Below are 21211 nucleotides of genomic sequence, written 5' to 3' on the forward strand. Positions count from 1 at the left end.
CACTATGAAGAGAGAGAGAGAGACTGACCACAAAAGAGACAAGTTTGAGGAAAAGGTCCAGCTCTGATTTGCAAAGACAGCAGAGACTGTGGGCCAGATCCATCCCTGGTATACTCTCTCTGTAGTCAATGAAGTTACATCAGGAAGGAATCTGGCTCTGGCTTTCTCTTGCCCAGATGGGTTAACTTTATTTCTACCCACTCCCACTTTAGCATCTAAAATAGGCCAAAGTCACAGGTAGTATATCCATTTGTCTGTTCCAGGATGGTGACTCCTGTGTACCTGTTTTGTATGGGTAAATTTACAATTCCTGATTGATGATTTCCATGGGAAAGACAGGATTGCTACTCTGCAGGGGCAGCTATTGCCCTGCTTCAACAATGTTTTGGAAATGCTTTTTCAGATACGACAAGGGAGCTTGATATTATATTGCAGCAAATGGCTCTAGTCCAACTGGATATAAGAATGGCCATCCTGAGTCATCTAGCCCAGTATCCTGTCTTCTGACAGTGGCCAATGCCACGTGCTTCAGAGGGAATGAACAGAACAGGTAATCATCAAGTGATCCATCCCGTGTCATCCACTCCCAGGTTCTGGCAAAAAGAGGCTAGGAACACTGAGAACATGGTGTTGCATCCCTGCTCCTGCTGGCTGATAGCCACAGATGGACCTGTCCTCCAGGAACTTATCTAGTTCTTTTTTGAACCCTGTAATAGTTTTGGCCTTCACAACATCCTCAGGCAAAGAATTCCACAGGTTGATTGTGTGTGTGTTGTGTGAAGATGTGCTTCCTTTTGTTTGTTTTATACCTGCTGCCTATTACTTTCATTGGGTGACCCGTAGTTCTTGTGTTACGTGAAGGAGTGAATAATATTTCCTTATTCACTTTCTCCACACCAGTCAAGATTTTATAGACCTTTATCATATCTGCCCTTTGTCATCTCTTTTCCAAGTTGAAAAGTCCCAGTCTTTTTAATTTCTCCTCATACAGAAGCTGTTCCATACCTCTAATAATTTTTGTTGCCCTTTCTGAACCTTTTCCAATTCCAATATATCTTTTTTGAGATGGGAGGACCACATCTGCACACAGTATTCAAGGTGTGGGGGTACCATGGATTTATATAGAGGCAATAGGATATTTTCTGTCTTATTATCAATCCCTTTCCTAATCGTTCCTAACATTCTGTTAGTTTTTTTGACGGCCACTGCACATTGAGTGGGATATAAGTGATCCATCCCCTGTCATCCACTACCTGTCGGCTATGACTTCAGGCAACTACCCACAAAGACCCCAAGATCTCTTTCTTAAGTGGTAACAGATAATATAGATCCCATAGTTTTATATGTATAGTTGGGATTATGTTTTCCAATGTGCATTGCTTTGCATTTATCACCATTGAGTTTCATCTGCCATTTCGTTGCCTAGTCACCCAGTTTTGGGAAATCCTTTTGTAATTCTTTGCAGTCTGCTTTGGACTTAACTATCTTGAGTAATTTTGTATCGTCTGCAAATTTTGCCACCTCAAAGTTTACCCCTTTTTCCAGCTGATGTATGAATGTGTTGAACAGCACTGGTCCGAGTACAGACCCCTGGCGGACACCACAATTTTCCACTCTTCGCTTTTCAAATCACCTTGCGTATCTACAAAATCACTGTGTACTGTACAAACAGAATACCATAAAGTGCTCAGAGCTTTGCATTCGGACAACACGTGAGGGCTGGTTGATGGGATCCAGGCCTCAGACTGGCACCGTTCATTCACACCACATTCATGCTAAAGGTGCAGTTCTGCAAACACTATCCAAGTTAGCGCTCGCTACCATGACTTCAGTGGACGTCAATATTAGTAGTACACCTAGTATTATTATTACTATTTGTATTCCTTTAGCACCAAGGGGCTCCCATCATGGACCTCAGCCCCCTCGTGCTAGATGCTGTGTAAACAGAACAAAAATATTCAGTCCCTGCCCCAAAGAGCTCACAATCTAAGTATAACATCAGAGACAACAGGGGAATGCAGAGACACAGATGGGGGACCACAAGTAATAATGAAAGCTGCGAATCTGTCATGGAGGTCACAGATTCTGTGACTTTCCGGGACCTCCATGACTTCCGCAGCTGCTGGTGCGACTGACCCCAGGGCCGCCCGAGCACCTGGCCTGGGGTAAGCAGCGGGGGCTGCCCCTGAGGCCAGCTGCTTGGGCAGTTGCTGGGATGGACCCTGGGACCAGCCACTCGGGCAGCTGCTGGGGTGGTCCCAGGGCCAGCCACATTGGCCACTGCAGGAGCAGCCCCAGCAGCTGGCCCTGGAGTCACTGGAGCTGCAGCAGTCCCGGAGCAGCAGCGGTCCCAGGGGCCACCCTGGAGGCCATCAGAGCAGCGGTCCCCAGGGCCTCAGAGCAGCCGGGGGAAGTCAGCCCCCACCACCAGTGCAGGGGCTAGCTGTCAGTGTCAGGGGCATCCCAGAGCAGCGGTGTCTCAGAGCCATCCAGAGCACCCTAGGGTCTCAGGAGCTGCTAAGTTTTAGTCAGGGGTATTTATAGTGTAAGCAGTGTCAGGATGAGCTCCACCCTGACATCTGGTGGTGAGGTGTGGCAAGTTGTGGAAAAAAAAAAAAAAACTTCAGGGGCCGATCTCATTTGCATAGGCACACCCACCCCGCCTAGAATGAGGCCATAGCTGCCCAAATGGTCACTTCGGCTGCTGTGGGATCCCCAGTGTCTCTGTTATTGGGGCAGGAAGAATAAATTGTTATTACCCTGATTATGGGAACTGTGCTTGGAACTGTACTTGGCCTTTTGCTATGATGGAGGGACTCACCATCAACTAAGTAGCACTCGCTAGGCAAGGGTCATGGGTTCCAAAACTGTGTGAATTGAGAGAGACTTGAGACAGGTATTAGTACCTGGTGGTGTGGGCCTGAAGCACCAATTGCACCTCTGTCTCTCTCCACTGTGGAATGTCAGAGCTAATTTTGGGTCTATTAAGAGTCTTGCTGCAGGTACTGTGCTGCATTCACTTTGGCCTTATGGTGCACCAGCACTAAGGCCCCCACTACTATGAGCTGAAATCACTAAGAGCTGAAATCACTGAGCACTGTGTCAAGTAGTGGGGAGCCGGAAGATCTAGAGTGCAGTGGTGCTGTTCGTGAGACAGCGGTGTGTTCGTGAGACGGCGAGCTGAGCAGAGCTGTTCGTGAGACGGCGAGCTGTGCAGAGCGGAGCCGTTCGTGAGACAGCGAGCTGAGCTGAGCAGAGCTGTTTGTGAGACAGCGAGCTGAGCAGGAGCAGAGCCAGTCGTGAGACAGCAGCGTGTTCGTGAGACGGCGAGCTGAGCAGAGCTGTTCGTGAGACGGCGAGCTGTGCGGAGTGGAGCCGTCCGTGAGACAGCGGTGTGTTCGTGAGACGGCGAGCTGTGCAGAGCGGAGCCATTCGTGAGACAGTGAGCTGAGCAGAGCTGTTCTTGAGACAGCGAGCTGTGCAGAGCAGAGCCGGTCGTGGTGGAGCGGAGCCGTTCGTGAGACAGCGGTGTGTTTGTGAGACGGCGAGCCGAGCAGAGCTGTTCGTGAGACGGTGAGCTGTGCAGAGCGGAGCTGTTCGTGAGACAGCGAGCTGTGCAGAGCGGAGCCGGTCGTGGTGGAGCGGAGCCGTTCGTGAGACAGCGGTGTGTTCGTGAGACGGCGAGCTGAGCAGAGCTGTTCGTGAGACGGTGAGGTGTGCAGAGCGGAGCCGGTCGTGGTGGAGTAGAGCCGTTCGTGAGACAGCGTAGCAGAGCAGAGCCCTGTGGGTCAGTCAGCTTCAGGACACGTAAGGTGCCCCTTACCCCTTTCCCCCACACACAGGCACAGTTTAGGCAGACTGGGGAGTAACACTCTGCAGATGAACTTTTGAACTCTGGGGCTGGACTTTTTGGACTTTGGGTGATTTGTGGATTGCTGGACTCAAGAGACGTTTGGGTGCTGGGACTCAAGAACCCGAGGGAAAGGGGCATGCCCCAATTTGCTTGGGGTGGTTTTTTTTGCTCAAGGGTTGTGTTATGAATCCTGTTGGTGGTGTTTCCCCAACATAATGCCACATTGTTTCTCTCTGTTATTAAAAGGCTTTTTGCTATACTCAGACTATGTGCTTGCGAGAGGGGAAGTATTGCCTCTTGGAGGCGCCCAGCGGGGGTGGTATATATTTGTCCCAGGTCACTGGGTGGGGGCTCGAGCCGGTTTGCATTGTGTTATTGGAATGGATCCCCTAGATATTAAACCCGGCCCTTGTTGCTGCCAACTCTGATGGGCAGAAGGGTTACAATAGTAAAAGACATGGACAGGTCACGGGCCATGAATTTTTGTTTATTGCCCGTGACTTGTCCATGACTTTTACTAAAAATACCCCTGACTAAAACTTGGCCGTAGTAATAAGTAAGTGTTTGCATGGCTGCAACTTTGACAAATAAACAAAGATCAGGAAAAACAGGAAGGAAGTAATTTTACAATGAAGTGATTTTTAAAAGGAAAAGATTTTACAATGAGGAAAGCAAATACAGCTGTTTGTCTTAGAAACCTCCCTAATTCAGAATATAAATATTGCTCTCAATATGTTTGTTGTAGTAGAAAATGTTTGTTAGGATTGCCAGCAACTATAGCACAATAGAAACAACCACTGTGGCACTATTAGTATGTGTTTCCTTTGTAACACAATTATCACCAGAGACCTGCCAATCTAATTAACTAATCTGTTACATATGCCAGCTAGAATATGTCTTTCATCCCAGCCTTAATGCTCTGGGTCATTAATCTCGATCTTGAGAACTAAAACCTAAGATAAACGGACAGGTGATAATAATAAACGCCTTTCAGAAATCAGTGCTGGTACAATATCACAGTATGGGAACAAACTACTGTCTTGAATAAACACACAGACGGGTAAATTCTTAGTGAAGTCAACCAACACTGGGCATGTGGCTCAAGGTTAGTATATTCTAATTCTGTTCTATATAGGTTTGTATTCTGTGCACGACACTGCAGTATGTGAGTGCCTTCCAGTAGCGCATTAGGTGACTAACATCTGTCATGTGTTGTTTGTTCTCTCATCGTCTCCCTAGAGGAAGAAGCGTGCACAGTGGAGAGTTTTGTTTTGGAAGGCAGGGATTTTTTTGGGAGGGGTGGAGGAGGGGAGTTAATATAAATGTTGCTATGTATTTGTTAGAGCGGGGAGATCAAAGAAACACGCTTTGCACTTGGAGGAGATGGTGGTGAGGTTTGTGATGGTCCTTAGTTCCTGGGGGAGTTCAGTCCACAGTCTCAGAACCAGCCCCTGAAAAAGTTCTGTCTCCCGCACAGACAAGCTTTAACCTGGTTGTAGAGAGTTTCATTGTGACAGAGGAACGAAGTTGCCAGGTAGCCATAAAAAAATCCTGAAGGGTGCTGAAAGCCTACTGAGAAATGCTGGGTGCCCTCAACGCCCACTGATGTCAAAGAGAATTGGAAGCATTCCCTCAGGATTCCCAGGGGAATATTGGAACAAAGAATCCAAGACCCTTTGACTGAATAAAAACCACACATTTGTGTCACTGCTACCGTAGCCTTTGTGACGGGGCAAGGCCAGATGGCTACAGAAAAGTAGTGGGAGATAGATATATGAGCTGCAGGCTAAACAAATCCCTAGTACCAGGATCAGTGAAATGGCAGCTGCTCCAGGTCAATTAAGACACCTGGGGCCAATTAAGAACTTTCCAGAAGGCAGCGAGAATGCTAGGTTGACTGGGACACCTGAAGCCAATCAGAGGCTCCCAGTTAGTCAGGTGGGTGTGCATGTCAGGAGCTGTGGGAGGAAGTTGCACTGTTGGAGAGACTGAGTAGTACACACCATATCAGGCACAAGGAAGGAGGCCCTGAGGTAAGGGTGAAGTAGAGCTTCAGGAAGTGCAGGCTGCTGTGGGGGAAGTAGCCCAGGGAATTGTACATGTCATGTTTCTAAAAGGTCAGCTACCATAGCTGATACTATTAGGGTGCCTGGGCTGGAGCCCGGAGTAGAGGGTGGGCCTGGGCTCCCCCCCCCCCCCCCCCGCCCCACTTTGTCCCCTGATTAATCACTGAGGCTGGGAGATAACAGAGACTGTGCAAGGAAGGATAACTTCTCCTCACCTCCCTCACTGGCTTATGATGAAAATGGCTCAGTACACTGTGACCCTTGTCTCTAGAGAGAGAAGGGTTATGTGGAGGGTCACGGTGAACCTCTGAGGCTAGCAAAATCCGCTAGGAAACGCGGGACCCACGGAGGCAAGGACAGAGCTTTGTCACACCTTGTATTTGCTTTCTGCAAGTGTTTGTGTGAATTAACTTTTGTTTGCAGAAAATGTCATGAATGCTCCTCAAATCTGAACCATAGGAGTACGAGTGTTCGTATCATATGGCTGTCCTGAAAGCTCTTTATGGGTATGAAAGTCATTTAATCAGGGAGCAGAAGCTGTACCATGTGAGCGAGGTGACCAATCACACAGCACGAATAGTGAGTTAAGACAAGCAAATGATTAAAGTAATAGATGTGATGAACAATTCATGATCATCCATAGGCCAAAATAGGGTCACATAAAGCACTGGTCAAATAACTTTGAATAACGAACACATTTGTAACAATCGAAGTGTGTGGACAGCTCACTAATTTATTAGATAACGGACTCAGCTGCAACCAATTTGCTCAGATCCACTCAAGAGACTATTGGTTCCCAGCAGCACTGGGTCGTAACATTCCCCAGCTGCAGCTTGCTTCTCTGGGGCTATGAAAAGGAAAAGGCTGAAAAGTCTCCTGTACTTTGCAATGAACATGACTTAAATATGGCCCTTATTCATTCAATACGTGCTTAAGTACATGCTTGGAAGACAATTACTAAATGTTTTCATCTTAAAGCCTAAATTCAAGTAGAGGCAAGGGACTGTGTAGTGCCAGTGGGTTATAACTAAGGACCCGATCCTGAGACACTGAAGTGAATTTAAAGACTCCCATTGATATGAATGGGCTTTGGATCAGGTCCTAACATTCCACCACTGGAGCCTGAATTGAAATGCTTCAGATGGCCTAAAACAAATCCCTTCTAGATGTTGGTGTCATAAGCCCACATGAAGGATGGCATGTTTGGCAGTCCTTGCTCAGGATGTGTCCAGGGATAGAAGGGTTCTTTTGTTGCAGGCCAGGACTAAAGTGTGCTGGCAGGAACATGATGTGATAAAGAATTGCATAGTGCCTGCCTGCACTATGCTGGTTTATAACCAGTGCTGTCAGAAAATGTAGCAGAAAGAACAAACTATAAATAAAACTCATTTCTTTGTTTAATGGGATGAAGAGATTCAGATGCATATTTTTAAATCTCGTTCCACAGTGTAAATATCATTGTGGTCGGGGAGCAGAGATACTATTCATATTTGTTAAAAAAAAAAATATGGTGAAATTAAATTGCACGGTCAATTGACATTACTGCCTGATAACAGAAAATCTTTGTTCGGTAGATTTTAGTGCAAACGGACATATAAAGCACACAAGCTTAAGGAATGACTATTTCATTTGGGCCCAACCTTTAAATGTGTGCACGTTCATTTCTCTGTGCAGCTTCTGGCTCTTGAAAATAACACAGAAACCTTTCCATTGGTTGATTGTATTATTTCAATTACAAGAATTAATATCACATAATCACTGAACAAGAAGGGGCAAGCTACATTTCATATTAAACCTTCCATTTATCCATAATATTGTAGTCCCAAATCTCCACTGACATTGGTACAATGAGATACCAAAGAGACCAGTACACATTTTAACTTAGAAGGCCCCTCAATGCTATTTATCCGGTCTAATGAACTGCATCTCCCACACAGCATAATCCATTTTCTCATCCACTTGTCACAGGCAAATTGCAAACACACACACACACACGCACATGCTGACATAGCAATGCCCATCCCCCAAGTCTGCTGAACCACCCAGACAGATACTACTGAATTAGTGATTTCTATTCTTACACGCACTATAACCAAATGCAGAGCTGATTATTGAAACAGCACTTACCGTTTATAGGGGAAAATCATTCCTTAGCTTGTAAATTCCAAGCTGCAAGGATTCTGTCTGTTTAACCACAGCACTCATGGAAGAGGAAACCCCTCCTCTATGGATGCCCTATTTATTCATTGCTTTAGCATCTCCCCTAGGGGGGGGAAAAAGCCTTTTTCCATCCTCCTCCTCCTCTGCAAAGCCCCTAGCTGGGGAGTCTCGGCACGCGTGCGCGCACACACACACACTGAACAACACTGGTTTCCTTCTGTTAATCTGCATTTTTACCTGGCAAATTGCAGAGAACCCAACCACAAACACAAAATAGCTTTATTTTGACACAACAGAATCAGCTCATGAAGAAAAATACCTTGAGTGATTGCTTGGGGGTGGTAATGAAAAGGTGATGCTCCAGAGGCTTCAAAACCAAAAGGTAAAGTCTGCTGAGTACAGTCAGATACCTTCAGCCTCAGACTCTGATGATTTATAGAGGGATTTTCCTGTTGAAGCAATCCCCAAAATTAAAACACACACAAACGTGCGCACACACACACACACAAAATGCTTACTTGGATTATGCTCTCTGTTGCCTTGTTTGCTATCATATCACAGCTTTTTATGTACAAATTGAAGCTCACTCCTATTCAATTTACCCTGTCCTGTGCTCAGCCCTCCAGTGAAGGAGTAGGACCAATGAAGTGCAAGGAGTTACACTGGCAATCAAACTGCTCCCTAATCTTTACTTATGACATCATTCATTTGTCAAAAAATAAATCATCACAAATTCCGTGTTCTGACATCGCTGCCAGAGAAGGGTGAGAAGGGCTGGGAGGGAGAGAAAGAAAGAAACTTGGTTTAAACACAGATGTATCTGAAAATCAGCAACATGGCACAAAAACTTTGAAAAATCAAACCAAAAATCCAAGAAATTATTTGGAAGTCTAATGCATTTGACCATTTTCTCTGGCATTATGGGAAATCTGTGCCCACCCGATTTCTGCCAGGGTTTATATTTTTATTTCTTTTTTTGTGTGCAGGGAGTGAGTTCAAAATACATGAGTGCACAGTAGATTATTCAAAACAGAGACACCAGCAATAGCGAGCTGCCTCCCTTTGCAGGCCTGGCTCACGCTGGTGCTGACCCACGACGACCCTCCAACCAGGCCAATGGGGCCCACCTACAGGAGGCAAATTCTGCGCCTGGCCCAGTGTTAGTTTGGGTCTCACACAGGGACCTGGGGGGATTTAACCAGGGCCATGGGGTGGCTAATACGCAGGTGCCCCTAGCTGGGAGCCCTTGAAAGCCACAGCTGGAAACCACCCAGCCTCTGCGGGCTCTGGGTGAGGCCGCCCCACTCCCATGTGTGGGTTTTCCTGTTGACTCAGACCCAGCCCCACTTAGTCACATGGTGCTGCCAGGCCCCATCCCTGTGTGGCAGCTGGCAGAAGCGAGCCAGTCAAGTGACCTCAAAGGCCGGCTGAGCTGTGAGAGAGGGAGGGAGAGGCAGGCGCAACAGCTAGGTGCTGCAGAGAGGGGCTGCTGCTTTCCGGGTGGGGAGACTGAGGGTAAGGGGGGCGGAGGCGCTGTGACTCAAGCTGTTCAGGGGGTGACCGAACTTTTAAATTGCACCCCCCCTCCCGGCCCCACTATCACAGCAGGCAGATAGAGCCATTGGGATATTTGTCTCACTGAGATCCACTCTTGTGAGTAAACAAAGGCACACTCAACTGTCATTCTGCACCCGCCGAGGAGGCAGCTGAATCTTTCCTTGCCGCTGTCGAGGTGGCTGGCGTATGGCTTCAGGAGCGAGGGAAGCAAAGGGTAGGCCGTGTCCCCCAGGAATACTATTGCCGATGGTAATCCGCCAGTCCAGGGAAAAATGTCCTTGTTTGTAGCTTTCTGAAAAATCCTGTGTTGTTAAAGATGCGAGCATCATGCATCTTCCCCGACCAGCCCACACTGGCATTGGTGAAGTGTCTGTGGTGAGCCACCAATGCTTTCATAACCAGAGAAAAATAGCCCTTTCTGTTGATGTACTCTGTGGCAAAGTGGTCTGGTGCCAAAATAGGGATATGTGTTCCATCTATTGCTGCATCGCAGTTCGGGAACCGCAGTGCTGCAAATCCACCCACTACCTCACAGCCCTGTGTAGCAGGAGGCAATAAATGGCCCCTGCAGTGGATTTTGCAACTCCTAACTGATTTTCCACTGACCAGTAGCAATCTGGCTTTGCAAGTTTCCACAGTGTGATCATCATTCTCTTCTCCACAGTCAGTGCAGCTCTCAATTTTGGTGTCCCTGAACTGGAGGACTGGGGCGAGCTCGGCCCACGGATCCAGAAATGCAGCCTCACACATCGAAAGGCTCTGCAGCCACTGCTTGTCATCCCAAGCTTGCATTACAATGCAATCCCACCAGTCAGTGCTCATTTCTTGGGCCCAGAAGTCGTGCTCCACCATCTGCAGCTGCTCTGTGAATACCAACTGCAACCTTGAATTGGTTCTCACTATGTCCCACAGCAATCTGTCCTCCAAAAGAATCATCAGCTGATTCAGTTACTCTTGCAGCTGCAAATACTGGGAGGATCGTGAATCCTGTGCTTGCCACACTTATGACCGAAGTGCAGAGTTGTGCACGCTCCCTGTTTCAGTCAGAGATGGTGGACAGCCAGGAGTGCTGCGTGGGTTCATGAGATTTTGAAAAAAGGTGCAAAAATTATGGGATAGAGATGACATTATGGGATGGAGACAGTTGCATGTTGGGAAGTTGACCCCTTGCTCCCACCTCTGCCCAACTCGTTTTGGCTCCACCATGCACTGCCAAAACTTCCCAAAAGATGGTACGCTGGATGGGTGGCGGGTTGCATGCTGGCATATCTACCTATGGTGCACTGCAAACACTCTTGGTGAGCACGTGCAGTGCTGACAGAAGGAGACAAGTATGTGCACGCACATGCGATATACTAAGTATGGCAGCTGAAGGATGATGTAACTTGTTTCAGAGGGGTAGCCGTGTTAGTCTGTATCAGCAAAAAGAATGAGGAGTCCTTGTGGCACCTTAGAGACTAACAAATTTATTGGGGCATAAGCTTTCGTGGGCTAACTTGTAACTTGTGTTGACCAAAGTTTGTAGTGTAGATACGGCCAGAGCCTAAAGGCTTGTTTGTATGGCTAGTTAGTGTGGCGTAAGTCAGAGTATGAATCTACAGCATACAAGCTTTCCGCAAGGTAGCTCGCCATGTGGATACTGCTACCACACATAATGGAACTTCTTCTGCACTGTAGATTCCCACACTGGCTTTCTGTGCACCAACTTGCCATGTAGACAAGCCCGGAGCATTCCCTGTAACGCCACAGATTGACCTATTGTATGTAGACTACCTGTTGCAGACTGCAAGGCTACCTGTGTTATGCAGATGTTTTATTTTGCTTTAATCTGATGTCCTGAATATTCTTATGAAATCCTGTTTTACTATGACTCTTGTAGTTTTAGATTGCTGTTTAAGAATTTCACCCAGACTGTCCAGGGGAGGGGAAAAATCTTAATCTCTAAGAGGTGGAAGGAAGGGTCTCTAAAGCCAACCCTGTTTAGAATTATCCATCAAAAGGGTTTGCTGTGGTCAGGGCTATGAGCCTCCAGATGCATAGGATTTGCCGAATGACCATGGATGAGACCCGTCTTAGAATCATAGAATATCAGGGTTGGAAGGGACCTCAGGAGATCATCTAGTCCAACCCCCTGCTCAAAGCAGGACCAATCCCCAACTAAATCATCCCAGCCAGGGCTTTGTCAAGCCTCACCTTAAAAAAGAGGTGTAAGGTGAACGACACCACCATGTTGGGAGGTGTAAGGTGAATGACACCACCATGTTGGAAGCCTTAACGTTAACTTGCCTTGGCAATGTCCCCATATTTCAGTGCTTATATTAGGGGTTGTAGCCATGTATTTATTCCAACCAATCCCTGCTATAATTTGTCGTGAGCTGCCCTGCAGACAAAGTTACACAAATCCTCTCATCACAGCATACACCTGATTCATGCTGTTCTCAGTACTGCAAAGAAAGTGAATCTACGCAACCAACACAGGAGCACAAGGCATTACCAATAAGCCACGACAGACTGAGTTGTTTGGAAATGGTGCTTATTCTCTGCAATCTTATAAAGAAATTAGATTGAAAAGCTGCTCGCAATATACAGTATGTTTATGGGATACAAAAATACATGCTGAAAGTGCATTTATTACTGTAGACTAATCGGTTTGGTTATGGCCACTGGAGGGACCCACCACCAAGATGCCATGCTTTAATGCAGGTTCCTGTGTTTTCTGCGCAGTTTAAACATCAATTTATAAATAAGTACATTGTTAAACCCTGGGATTGTGAAGATATCCTCTGAGCATGAACCACCGCTGTGGTGGCTTCCTGAGTCTGCAGACAGTCATAATGAAACAATAGTTTCAAGAGCAAATACTTCCTCACTGTGCTTGCCCACAAAACACTACACGCAGTAGAATCTTGGTGGAAAGCAGGCCACAGAGAGAGGCCACGGGACTGCATTGCCCTATATGATGCACTGTCCCTGAAAACTCTCTCAATCCTTGGAGGCAATCGGCGCAGAGTACTGCTCCACTGCATACAGGGTGTGAATTCTTAGTGTATGTGTTCTTGGCAACCTGCCCCCCCTGCAGCCTACACACGCCATTTCCTCTACATTTTGGGCCTTGCACACTTGTGTGTGTACATATGTGTAGCATTTCATTTTAAGGGTACAGCTGCTAACTGATAAGTGGAGATAAGAAAAGATTGCGGATGATGTTCTGGAATCTAAGATACATGTTTCCACAATTAGTGGAATTGCAGAACACTCAGAAAGTGGCCAAAATCTCAAATTAGACTTTAAACTTTTGTTTGTCTAGTACCCTGATTTTTCTTTTCCTGCCAGCCAACAAAGGAAAGCACAGAAGAGATTGGCTAGCTAACAGTCTCTCCAAAGCTGTACAGAAATTAATTTACATAACTTAAAGAAAGGAACAGATGTCTGAATGTTATTTTTTCCATGGGAATTATGTTTTCAGATGCTTCCTAGTTTACATCAAACCATGCTTCAGCTGTGACACACATGACAATGCCTTTGTGAACTGCACAAGCCAAGCAGATACATACAATAAAAGTGCTAAGTCCATTCTGTGTAGCTGCTGCCATATGGCAAATCTGAGCTTGTCACCATGATCTAAGAGAATCACTCCAAATTCTAAACTGAGAAGTCACCTAATTTGCCCATCTGTCTCAGGTTGTTTATTGGTTTAAGGTGAAGTAAGTTGTTTATTGGAATTGTTCTGTATTGATTAGACTGGCTGTCATTTCAATATTGTATAGACATATATATATATATATATATATAATATTATGTGCAAAACACTATGTTAAAAACATTAAGGTTGCCAAGTCACGCACTCAAAAGTTAGGAAATGACAGAAATAAGGTTCCCTGTGCAATCTTAACGTAACCTTTTTGTGCATGTAGTTCATGATACAGCCTTTAATTATATGATCACATACTATTTTTTCCACAGGACCTGTGTCTCATTCAGGGCACAGGATGGATCTTTTAACGAAGTTTTGTGTGGGTAATTTCCTAAATCAAAAAAAAAAAAAAAATGAAAAAACAGAAATTCCACCATTTGACATCATCAGGGTTAGAACCTTTAGATCACTGCACAGACCTCTGCCACTTGAGGTAACTGAGATATTTGGTGACAGCAGAGGAATGATGAGACTCTCCGGCTCTGGAGGGGAGTGCATTCTAGGGGGCATTCCGCAGAAGGGTGACCCATTCTGTCCCCTACACACTGTCCTTGTCCTGTCTCTTCCCCACCCAGCTCTTTGTCCCAGTCTCATTCTCTTCACTTAGCCAGGCCCAGTACTTAATCTTCTCATCCCAGTCCCTTTGCCCAATAAATCGGAGTCTCACCAGTCCAGACTCCCCGACTTGCATTCCTCCCCCAGCTTCTTGTACTTAAGTCTCCCTCCCAGCTCCATATCTGATCTGCCTCCTCGCTCACTCTAATCTCCAGTTGCCCCTCCCACATATTCCCCATTTCCACTGGCTCCCAATCCCAATCTATCTCCCTGATCTCCTCATCAAATTTCACTTCCACCCTCTGGCTCCTTGTCCCAGTCTCTGCCCAGTCAGTCCCAGTTCTCCCCCAAAAGTCCAACAGCTTGTCATGTGTCTTTCCTACCCCCTCACTGCCTTCCACAGCCATTCTTAGTCTCCCCCATCCCCAGCTCCCAGTCCCCCTCCTACCCCAACTCCCAGTTTCCCTGCCCTCCCTCCCACACTCAGCCTTCAGTCCCAGTCTCCCCCATCCAGGCTCCTACTTCCAATCTACTCTACCTGTAGGTCTGGCTCTTGTCCCCACTGTATTTGAACCAGGCAGCTTTCTCCTCCATGCTCGCTGGTCCCAGCAGTGGGGTCTTTGAGAGAAAAGGAGAGACAATCTTCCTGGCTCTCAGTTCAGGGACATGGTCCTGCCCTGGCCCAGAGCTGCATTTGCAGGGAAAGTCCTGCTTAGACCAGGTTGGAGCATGCCCAGTGTGTCCAGAATTTTTTGGGAATTTAGCTGCTAAAATCTAAGGTCTCTACTGGGCCTGTGTAAGATGTATAACTCGACCAAACTGGGACAGATTTTCACTGGAATTGTAAAAGGCACTTCCCTGACACAAAGACCACCCTCTGGCCAAATTTCAAATCCTTACTCAAAGCATGGGAAGACTACGGCTTTTCAAATAAAAGGTAGCAAGACCTTTTTAACATGGGTAAAAACTTATTTTCCCTAGCTTTGGTCTTGGAAACAGATGACCTGTTTTGACTGAACTTAAAAAAAAAAAAAAAAATCAACCTGAGGCAGACATCTAATCGGGAAAATTTCAGTCAAAATGTTTAAAGTTTTGCAGTTATAAGCAACTATAAGGTTTTATAATGCGAAATGTCAGGCAACCTTAATTATAAGCGGTGCTACTAAGCCCCACCTATGAAAAACACATGCAAACACACACACATATTTCCATACAGACTTATACAGATATTATATAATCCAGAACTTCTGCAGGTGAAAATCTGTTGGTTCCACTGAAATTAAGGGATCTATGCCAATTCGCACCAGCAAAAGACCTAGCTCCATATAGCTGCTATGTATGATTGTTATAAGATACATATGTGGCTTATAATTTTCATTTTTAACTTGTAAAACTTATACATATCTCCCCTTAAGACATTTCTCATGATTTTTTTTTTTTTTTTAAGTAATCACTCAATTTAAATTTTTGTTTTTCCTCTCTGTTGTTGGATTCTGTCCCTGAATTTGTCTCTGAGAAGTTAATTCACCTGGGTGGCAGCAGTTGCTTACCATAGTTTGACAGTGTATAATTTTTCCTGTGTTAATTCATAGATTTTTAAGGCTAGAAGGATCCATTATGATTATCTAGTCTGATTTCCTGCATAATACAGCCCACAGAATTCCACCCAATGGTCAAGCTAGAGCCGATCTTTCAGAAAGACATCCAATCTCCCTCAATTGAAAATTATAGCTGGGAGGAAAAATTTGTACTGCAGTGTCAAAGCATGTTTGGGAATAAATGTAAAAGCTTTGCTTTCTCTAATTAAAATTGAAAAATACAGCGTGAATATGGGTTATATTTTCACAAAAGAAGTGCTAAATTTCAGAAAAAGTACACACTAATCCAATATCTTGTTTCTACTCCAGCCTCTATGTGTCACTGGATTCTAGCTATAAGTGGCCAGCAGAGAATTCCCCTGGCATAGGATAACTCTCCACGGGCATAAAGCTGGCCCCTGCATCAGCCAGTCCTCTCATCCCCATGTACAGGGTGTGTTAGGTGAGGGAGGGGGCATGCAGAGCTCTGTGCCAATCCTGCACTAGCATAAAGTCCCACAGGACTGCATAGTTTATAGGCTGCTCCATCTTACATCACAGCTCAGACAGGCTCTCAAGCAACCCCAAGATACAGGGAGCTCAAGCCATTTTTGCTGACCCCTCTGCCCTATTCCTGCACTCAGTGTAAGGATTGAGGAACACAGAACTTAGAATACTAACAATGATCCTCCAGAGCACACTTATGATGGGAACACAGGAATTATCACACAGGATCAAACCAGTGGTCTATCTGGTTCAACATCCATTCCCCAACACAGTGGCCATTGTCCTAATGCTTCAGAGGTAGTGCAAAAAACCCTGCCGCAATGGACAGTTATACAATAATATGTCCAAAGGGGAAGTTATTCCTAGCCGCAGCCAGGCAGAGGTTGGTTTATGGCAAAGATTACTTGAGTACGTTGTGGGCTACAGTTGTTGTGAAGAAAATAACCTTTCCTTTGCTTTTAATTTATAGTACTTTCTCAAATATTATCAGTGAAACACACCGTGTGCAATTCAGTTTTTAAACTAAAAAAAATTTATGAAGTGGCACCAAGCTGCTTGCAAAGATCAGAGATTTTTTTTAAAATATGGTAGCTTGCATTTTAAAACATTATTTCACAACAGTTAACATTCAAAACTGAAAGCCAGTGTGCAGCATACAACAACACTGAGTGGTTTCAGAAGTTAAAAATCCAGCACCTTACGACAAACCTATAACAGGCAGAGAAAAAGTGAAGTTATAACACTTCAGTACTATAAATACAATGGAGATCCATCAACAGAAGTGAACTGCAAGTAGGAAACCTCTTGCATGAAGAACTGGAACGCCTTCCTCTTATATAGCACTTTTCATCGGCAGATCTCAAAGCGCTTTACAGGGGAGGTCAGTATCTATCCCCATTTGACAGATGGGGAAACCGAGACACAGACTTGCTCAAGATCACCCTGAAGGCCAGTGGCGGAGCCAGGAATAGAACCCATGTCTATGGAGTCCCAATCCAGTGCCCTATCCATTAAGAGCAGAACTGAGTGGCAGACTCTAAAGAAGGGCTCTTCTGTTGAGTCACCTTAGGCTCAAGTGCTAAAATCCTTCATTATGATTCAGGGTAATTACAGCTGAGTCATGGTGATGGTTGGGCCCACTTAGCTCCAACCAGAACATTAAGGGGGTGGGAGTCTTCTTTAAGGCCCACAGAAAACAAGGACAGCGAGAAACTCTAGAAAGAGTTTACCTCTGGCATTAACCCAAGATTTCTGCCTATGTTATATTCATTTTATTGTTTCTGAGTTACCAATAAACCCAAATCCCAGGAAGGGGGTGAGTCTGGACACCACCTTGGGGTCGGTGTACTGTGCTGGGGGTGGGATAAAGACTCAATCTGTTCACAGATTATAATGAAATTGGATTATCTCAATCAGAGGGCAGGGTCACAGTTTTCTTAGTTCTTTCAGTAAAATAAAACATTTAATCCAATCAGAAGCTATCAGAGATGGGGCTATCCAGTTTTTGTTATTTTGCCATGGCAAAGCATTTCCTAATTTATCAGTCTGTGGTGTATGCTATATTTTAAAAATAATGTGCAGGTTTTACAGATGTGGTCACGTAAGAGCAGCCTGCAATATTGGGATTAAATTCCTATTTGTTAGGCATTCCAAAAAATTTAAGAGCAGACTGGACCATTTTGATCATCTAGTCTGACCACCTGCATAACACAAGCCATAGGATTTGACCCAGTGATGCACACATATTCCAATAACTTGTACATGGACTAGACCTATCTTTTAGAAAGGCATACAGTCTTAATTTAAAGATTCCCAAGTGATGGAGAATCTACCACATTGCTGCACAGCCAATATGGTATTTTTAAAATGAAGTTCAGTACAATAGCAAAGTAAAATCACTTTGATTCTACCTTAAACCCTCAGATTTAGAAAGAAACTCCCCCCCGCCCTAGTGCTGTGTACATGGAGCAGTATGGTTTCAAAATAGACCAGAAAACCCTAACAATCAAACTGAATAAGAAAATATAGATTTAATCTTATTTTTAAGACAATTTTGAAATCCCAATTAATATACTTTAAAATCAGGTCAGTATGTTTCTGAGTTTAGTTGGGAACTAAATGTAGACATTATACAAATTGTCAAAATAAGCATTTTATTTCAAAGTTCAAGGCCACTTCCTAGTTTCAATCACTTTCCATCAAATGCAAGTATTGAAATTTAAGTTCTTACCGTCCTCCAAAGACATCAAAGAGATGCTGCCACCGATTGTTAATTTTATTGAGTTTGTCATCTATTTCTGCGACTCTGCTCTTGTTGCTAGTCTTGATCAGCTGATCACCCATTTGCTTCAAATGAAGTTTATTTTCACCAAACAGGTTTATTTCTTCCATACAGTCCTGAAAAAACGCATCCAAAAATTACTCACAGCAAATAATGAAAATCAATTTCTTGTTGAAATAATGTTTCTGGGTTTCTTTGTTGTGTGGGTGGGAATGGGCTTGAAGTGGGATGACCAAGAGTGCTACAGAAACACAGGGGAGTAGATCCTCAGCTTGTGTAAATTGGCAGAACTCCACTGCGGAAAATGGAACTACATCAGTTTACACTAGCCAAGGATCCAACCTATTATCTTTTTATCATACAACCAGAAAATAAATGAAATAGAGAAGGGTAGGGAAAACAAGCCACAAAGGACTACATTAGATCTGGTGTTTTAATACATTAAAGTACTACACTGAAAACTTATTCTTAATGGAATAAAGTACCCGTAATTAAGACACTATAAAAAATAAGTGGCTTAAAGACCTGAAAGCTTTCAGGTACATAACCCTAAGAATAGCAATTTAAATTTCTAATATTTTCTTGGTTTTTTTTTTCTTTTAACTTAAATTTTCAACAAGTTACCTTGAAAGAACCTGAATTCAAGTTCAAGGGCTCTTTCTTTGCTGGTATTCTTATACTTGGGAGATCTGGGATTAGATACTGAGCCCCTTAAGCCATTAGGAAAGGACACTGGCAGCGGATTACTGTCCTGTGTCTATAAGATAGTGCTTTTTATATATTATTACTTAATCAAGTCCAGTACCACAGAAGGAAATCAGATGTGTTTCCCGACTTGATCTGTGGGTTTTGAGGTATTGTTTGGTTGTGGTGACCTCCTATGTACTTAGTACCAAAACTACTGCACACCTCTGTATTCTGGGATCATCTCTCATTTACCTTCCAACTGCCCCTTTCACAACAGCTGGCACTGGTGAGAAGTGGGGGAGCAATGAAGCACTACCAGGGCTCCACAGATCACCTACAAAGGATACTCTAAGAGAGGAGTCTCTAGCTTCACACCCTAAAAATATCAAGCACAGGACCGGTATGTTGCGTCCTCCCCCAGTGTAAGAAGCAGGAGTTCCAAGTGCAAATGCAGTATGCTGCTGCAGCGCAATCAGGGGGATGTTCTGTTTTGGTTTTGACTTGGAGATTGATCAGCAGTAGGGATAAAGACAAAGGACTTGGTATCAATGGAAGTTAGGCACTAAATACCTTTGTCAATTGGGGCCTAAATGTTTAAACTTCTTGGCTTTAGCCTGTAAATGCTGTTCGACATTCCTATTTTAGTGCGGGTTTGTCTACAACAAATTCTTAGAGTGCATGAAAAGCTGCTTTCCTGTTTACCTTTTGTAATTTGTCTATCACATCTTCAATGCTAACATCCGCAGTCTGTAACACTTTGCTTTCCATCTCTACCAGCCACGTACATAGCTCCTTATTCTTTTCATCGAACACAGTCCACGCATTGAGTCTGTCCTCTATCTCCTGCTTACGCAGAGACACCTATGGATAAGAATACACGACAGCTGTCAACATCTCTCTCAGCAGGAAGCCAACAATTACAAATATAATCAAAAGCATGCATGACTAAGATATATATTCATGTTTCTTTTTAACAATAGATTATTGCAGCAGATTTCATTATAAATGCAAAATTCTAAATTAATTAGCTGCTCCAATTTACAGGAGCATTTATCAGAGTTCTCCAGTTTTCCTTTTAAAGATGGTAACCAGAATGTTGTAACATGAAGTTGGAACACCAGGAGTAAACACTGTCTAGCAAACACCAGATTCTCTCCATTAGAAAAGCTACTAAACTAGATGATGGCTTTATAAATGATGACATTTGTAACAATTCATAAGCCATACAGTGGAAATCTGGCAATGCCAAACAAACAAGGAAAACAAAATATTCCTTTCTACATACAAACATATACAAAATAGCTATATCTCACAGACCCACATGTACATATACACAACACGTGTTGCGATACATCTCTGTAATAAGTTCCCGTATTTCTGCAATTATGATAAATTATGCAAATACAGATCCCATTTATTGTCCACCTTTGATCATCTCATTGGCATTCTTCTAGGGTGACCAGATAGCAAGTGTGAAAAATCGGGATGGGGGTCGGGAATAATAGGAGCCCATATAAAAAAAAGCCCCAAATATTGGGACTGTCCCTATAAAATCGGGACATCTGGTCACCCTACATTCTTTCCATTTACCTCTTCTATTACTAGTGCCTGGATTCTATGCCCGATATAACTTTATACACTGGTTGAAATTTCAGAGTAGCAATGAGGGAAAAGAAACATAAAAAGATCGTTCATATCACATGTGATACATTAGATAACCTCACACTATTCTGCTTTTGCCTTTTCAGTTCTGAGAACTTTGATTCCATATGTTCCTCATGCACAACAAATTACAGGGTAGGGAAATGTATTCCTAAATCTGCACTGCCTCTTCATTCACATTACATGGACTACACAGAAAGGGGGGGCTAGAAGTGTTATAGAAGGGGCACAGGGGAGTGGCCTCCAAAACGCATAAGAACGGCCCTACTGGGTCAGACCAAAGGTCCATCTAGCCCAGTATCCTGTCTTCCGACAGTGGCCAGTGCCAGGTGCCCCAGAGGGAATGAACAGAACAGGTAATCATCAAGTGATCCCTCCCCTGTCGCTCATTCCCAGCTTCAGGCAAATAGAGGCTAGGGACACCATTCCTGCCTATCGTGGCTAATAGACACTGATGGACCTATCCTCCATGAATTTATCTAGTTCTTTTTTGAACCTGATTATGGTCTTGGCCTTCACAACAACTCCTTTCTCTGGCAAGGAGTTCCACAGCTTAACTGTGCGTTTTGTGAAGAAATACTTCCTTTTATCTGTTTTAAACCTGCTGCCTAT

General features: G+C 44.4%; 1 protein-coding gene across 1 annotated transcript in view; it reads right to left on the reverse strand.

Annotated features, from left to right (window-relative positions):
• Nucleotides 1-21211, reverse strand: part of SYNE2 (spectrin repeat containing nuclear envelope protein 2) — a 265942-nt gene that overhangs the window by 24626 nt on the left and 220105 nt on the right. Inside the window, exons 99-100 of the mRNA XM_037901108.2 lie at nt 19640-19798; nt 18200-18366 (exon numbers count right to left, since the gene is read on the reverse strand). Of these exons, the coding sequence (XP_037757036.1) occupies nt 18200-18366; nt 19640-19798 (326 nt within the window). The remainder of the gene's footprint in view (nt 1-18199; nt 18367-19639; nt 19799-21211) is intronic.

The sequence above is a fragment of the Chelonia mydas genome, chromosome 6, assembly GCF_015237465.2.
Source record: "Chelonia mydas isolate rCheMyd1 chromosome 6, rCheMyd1.pri.v2, whole genome shotgun sequence".
Taxonomy (NCBI): Eukaryota; Metazoa; Chordata; order Testudines; family Cheloniidae; genus Chelonia; species Chelonia mydas.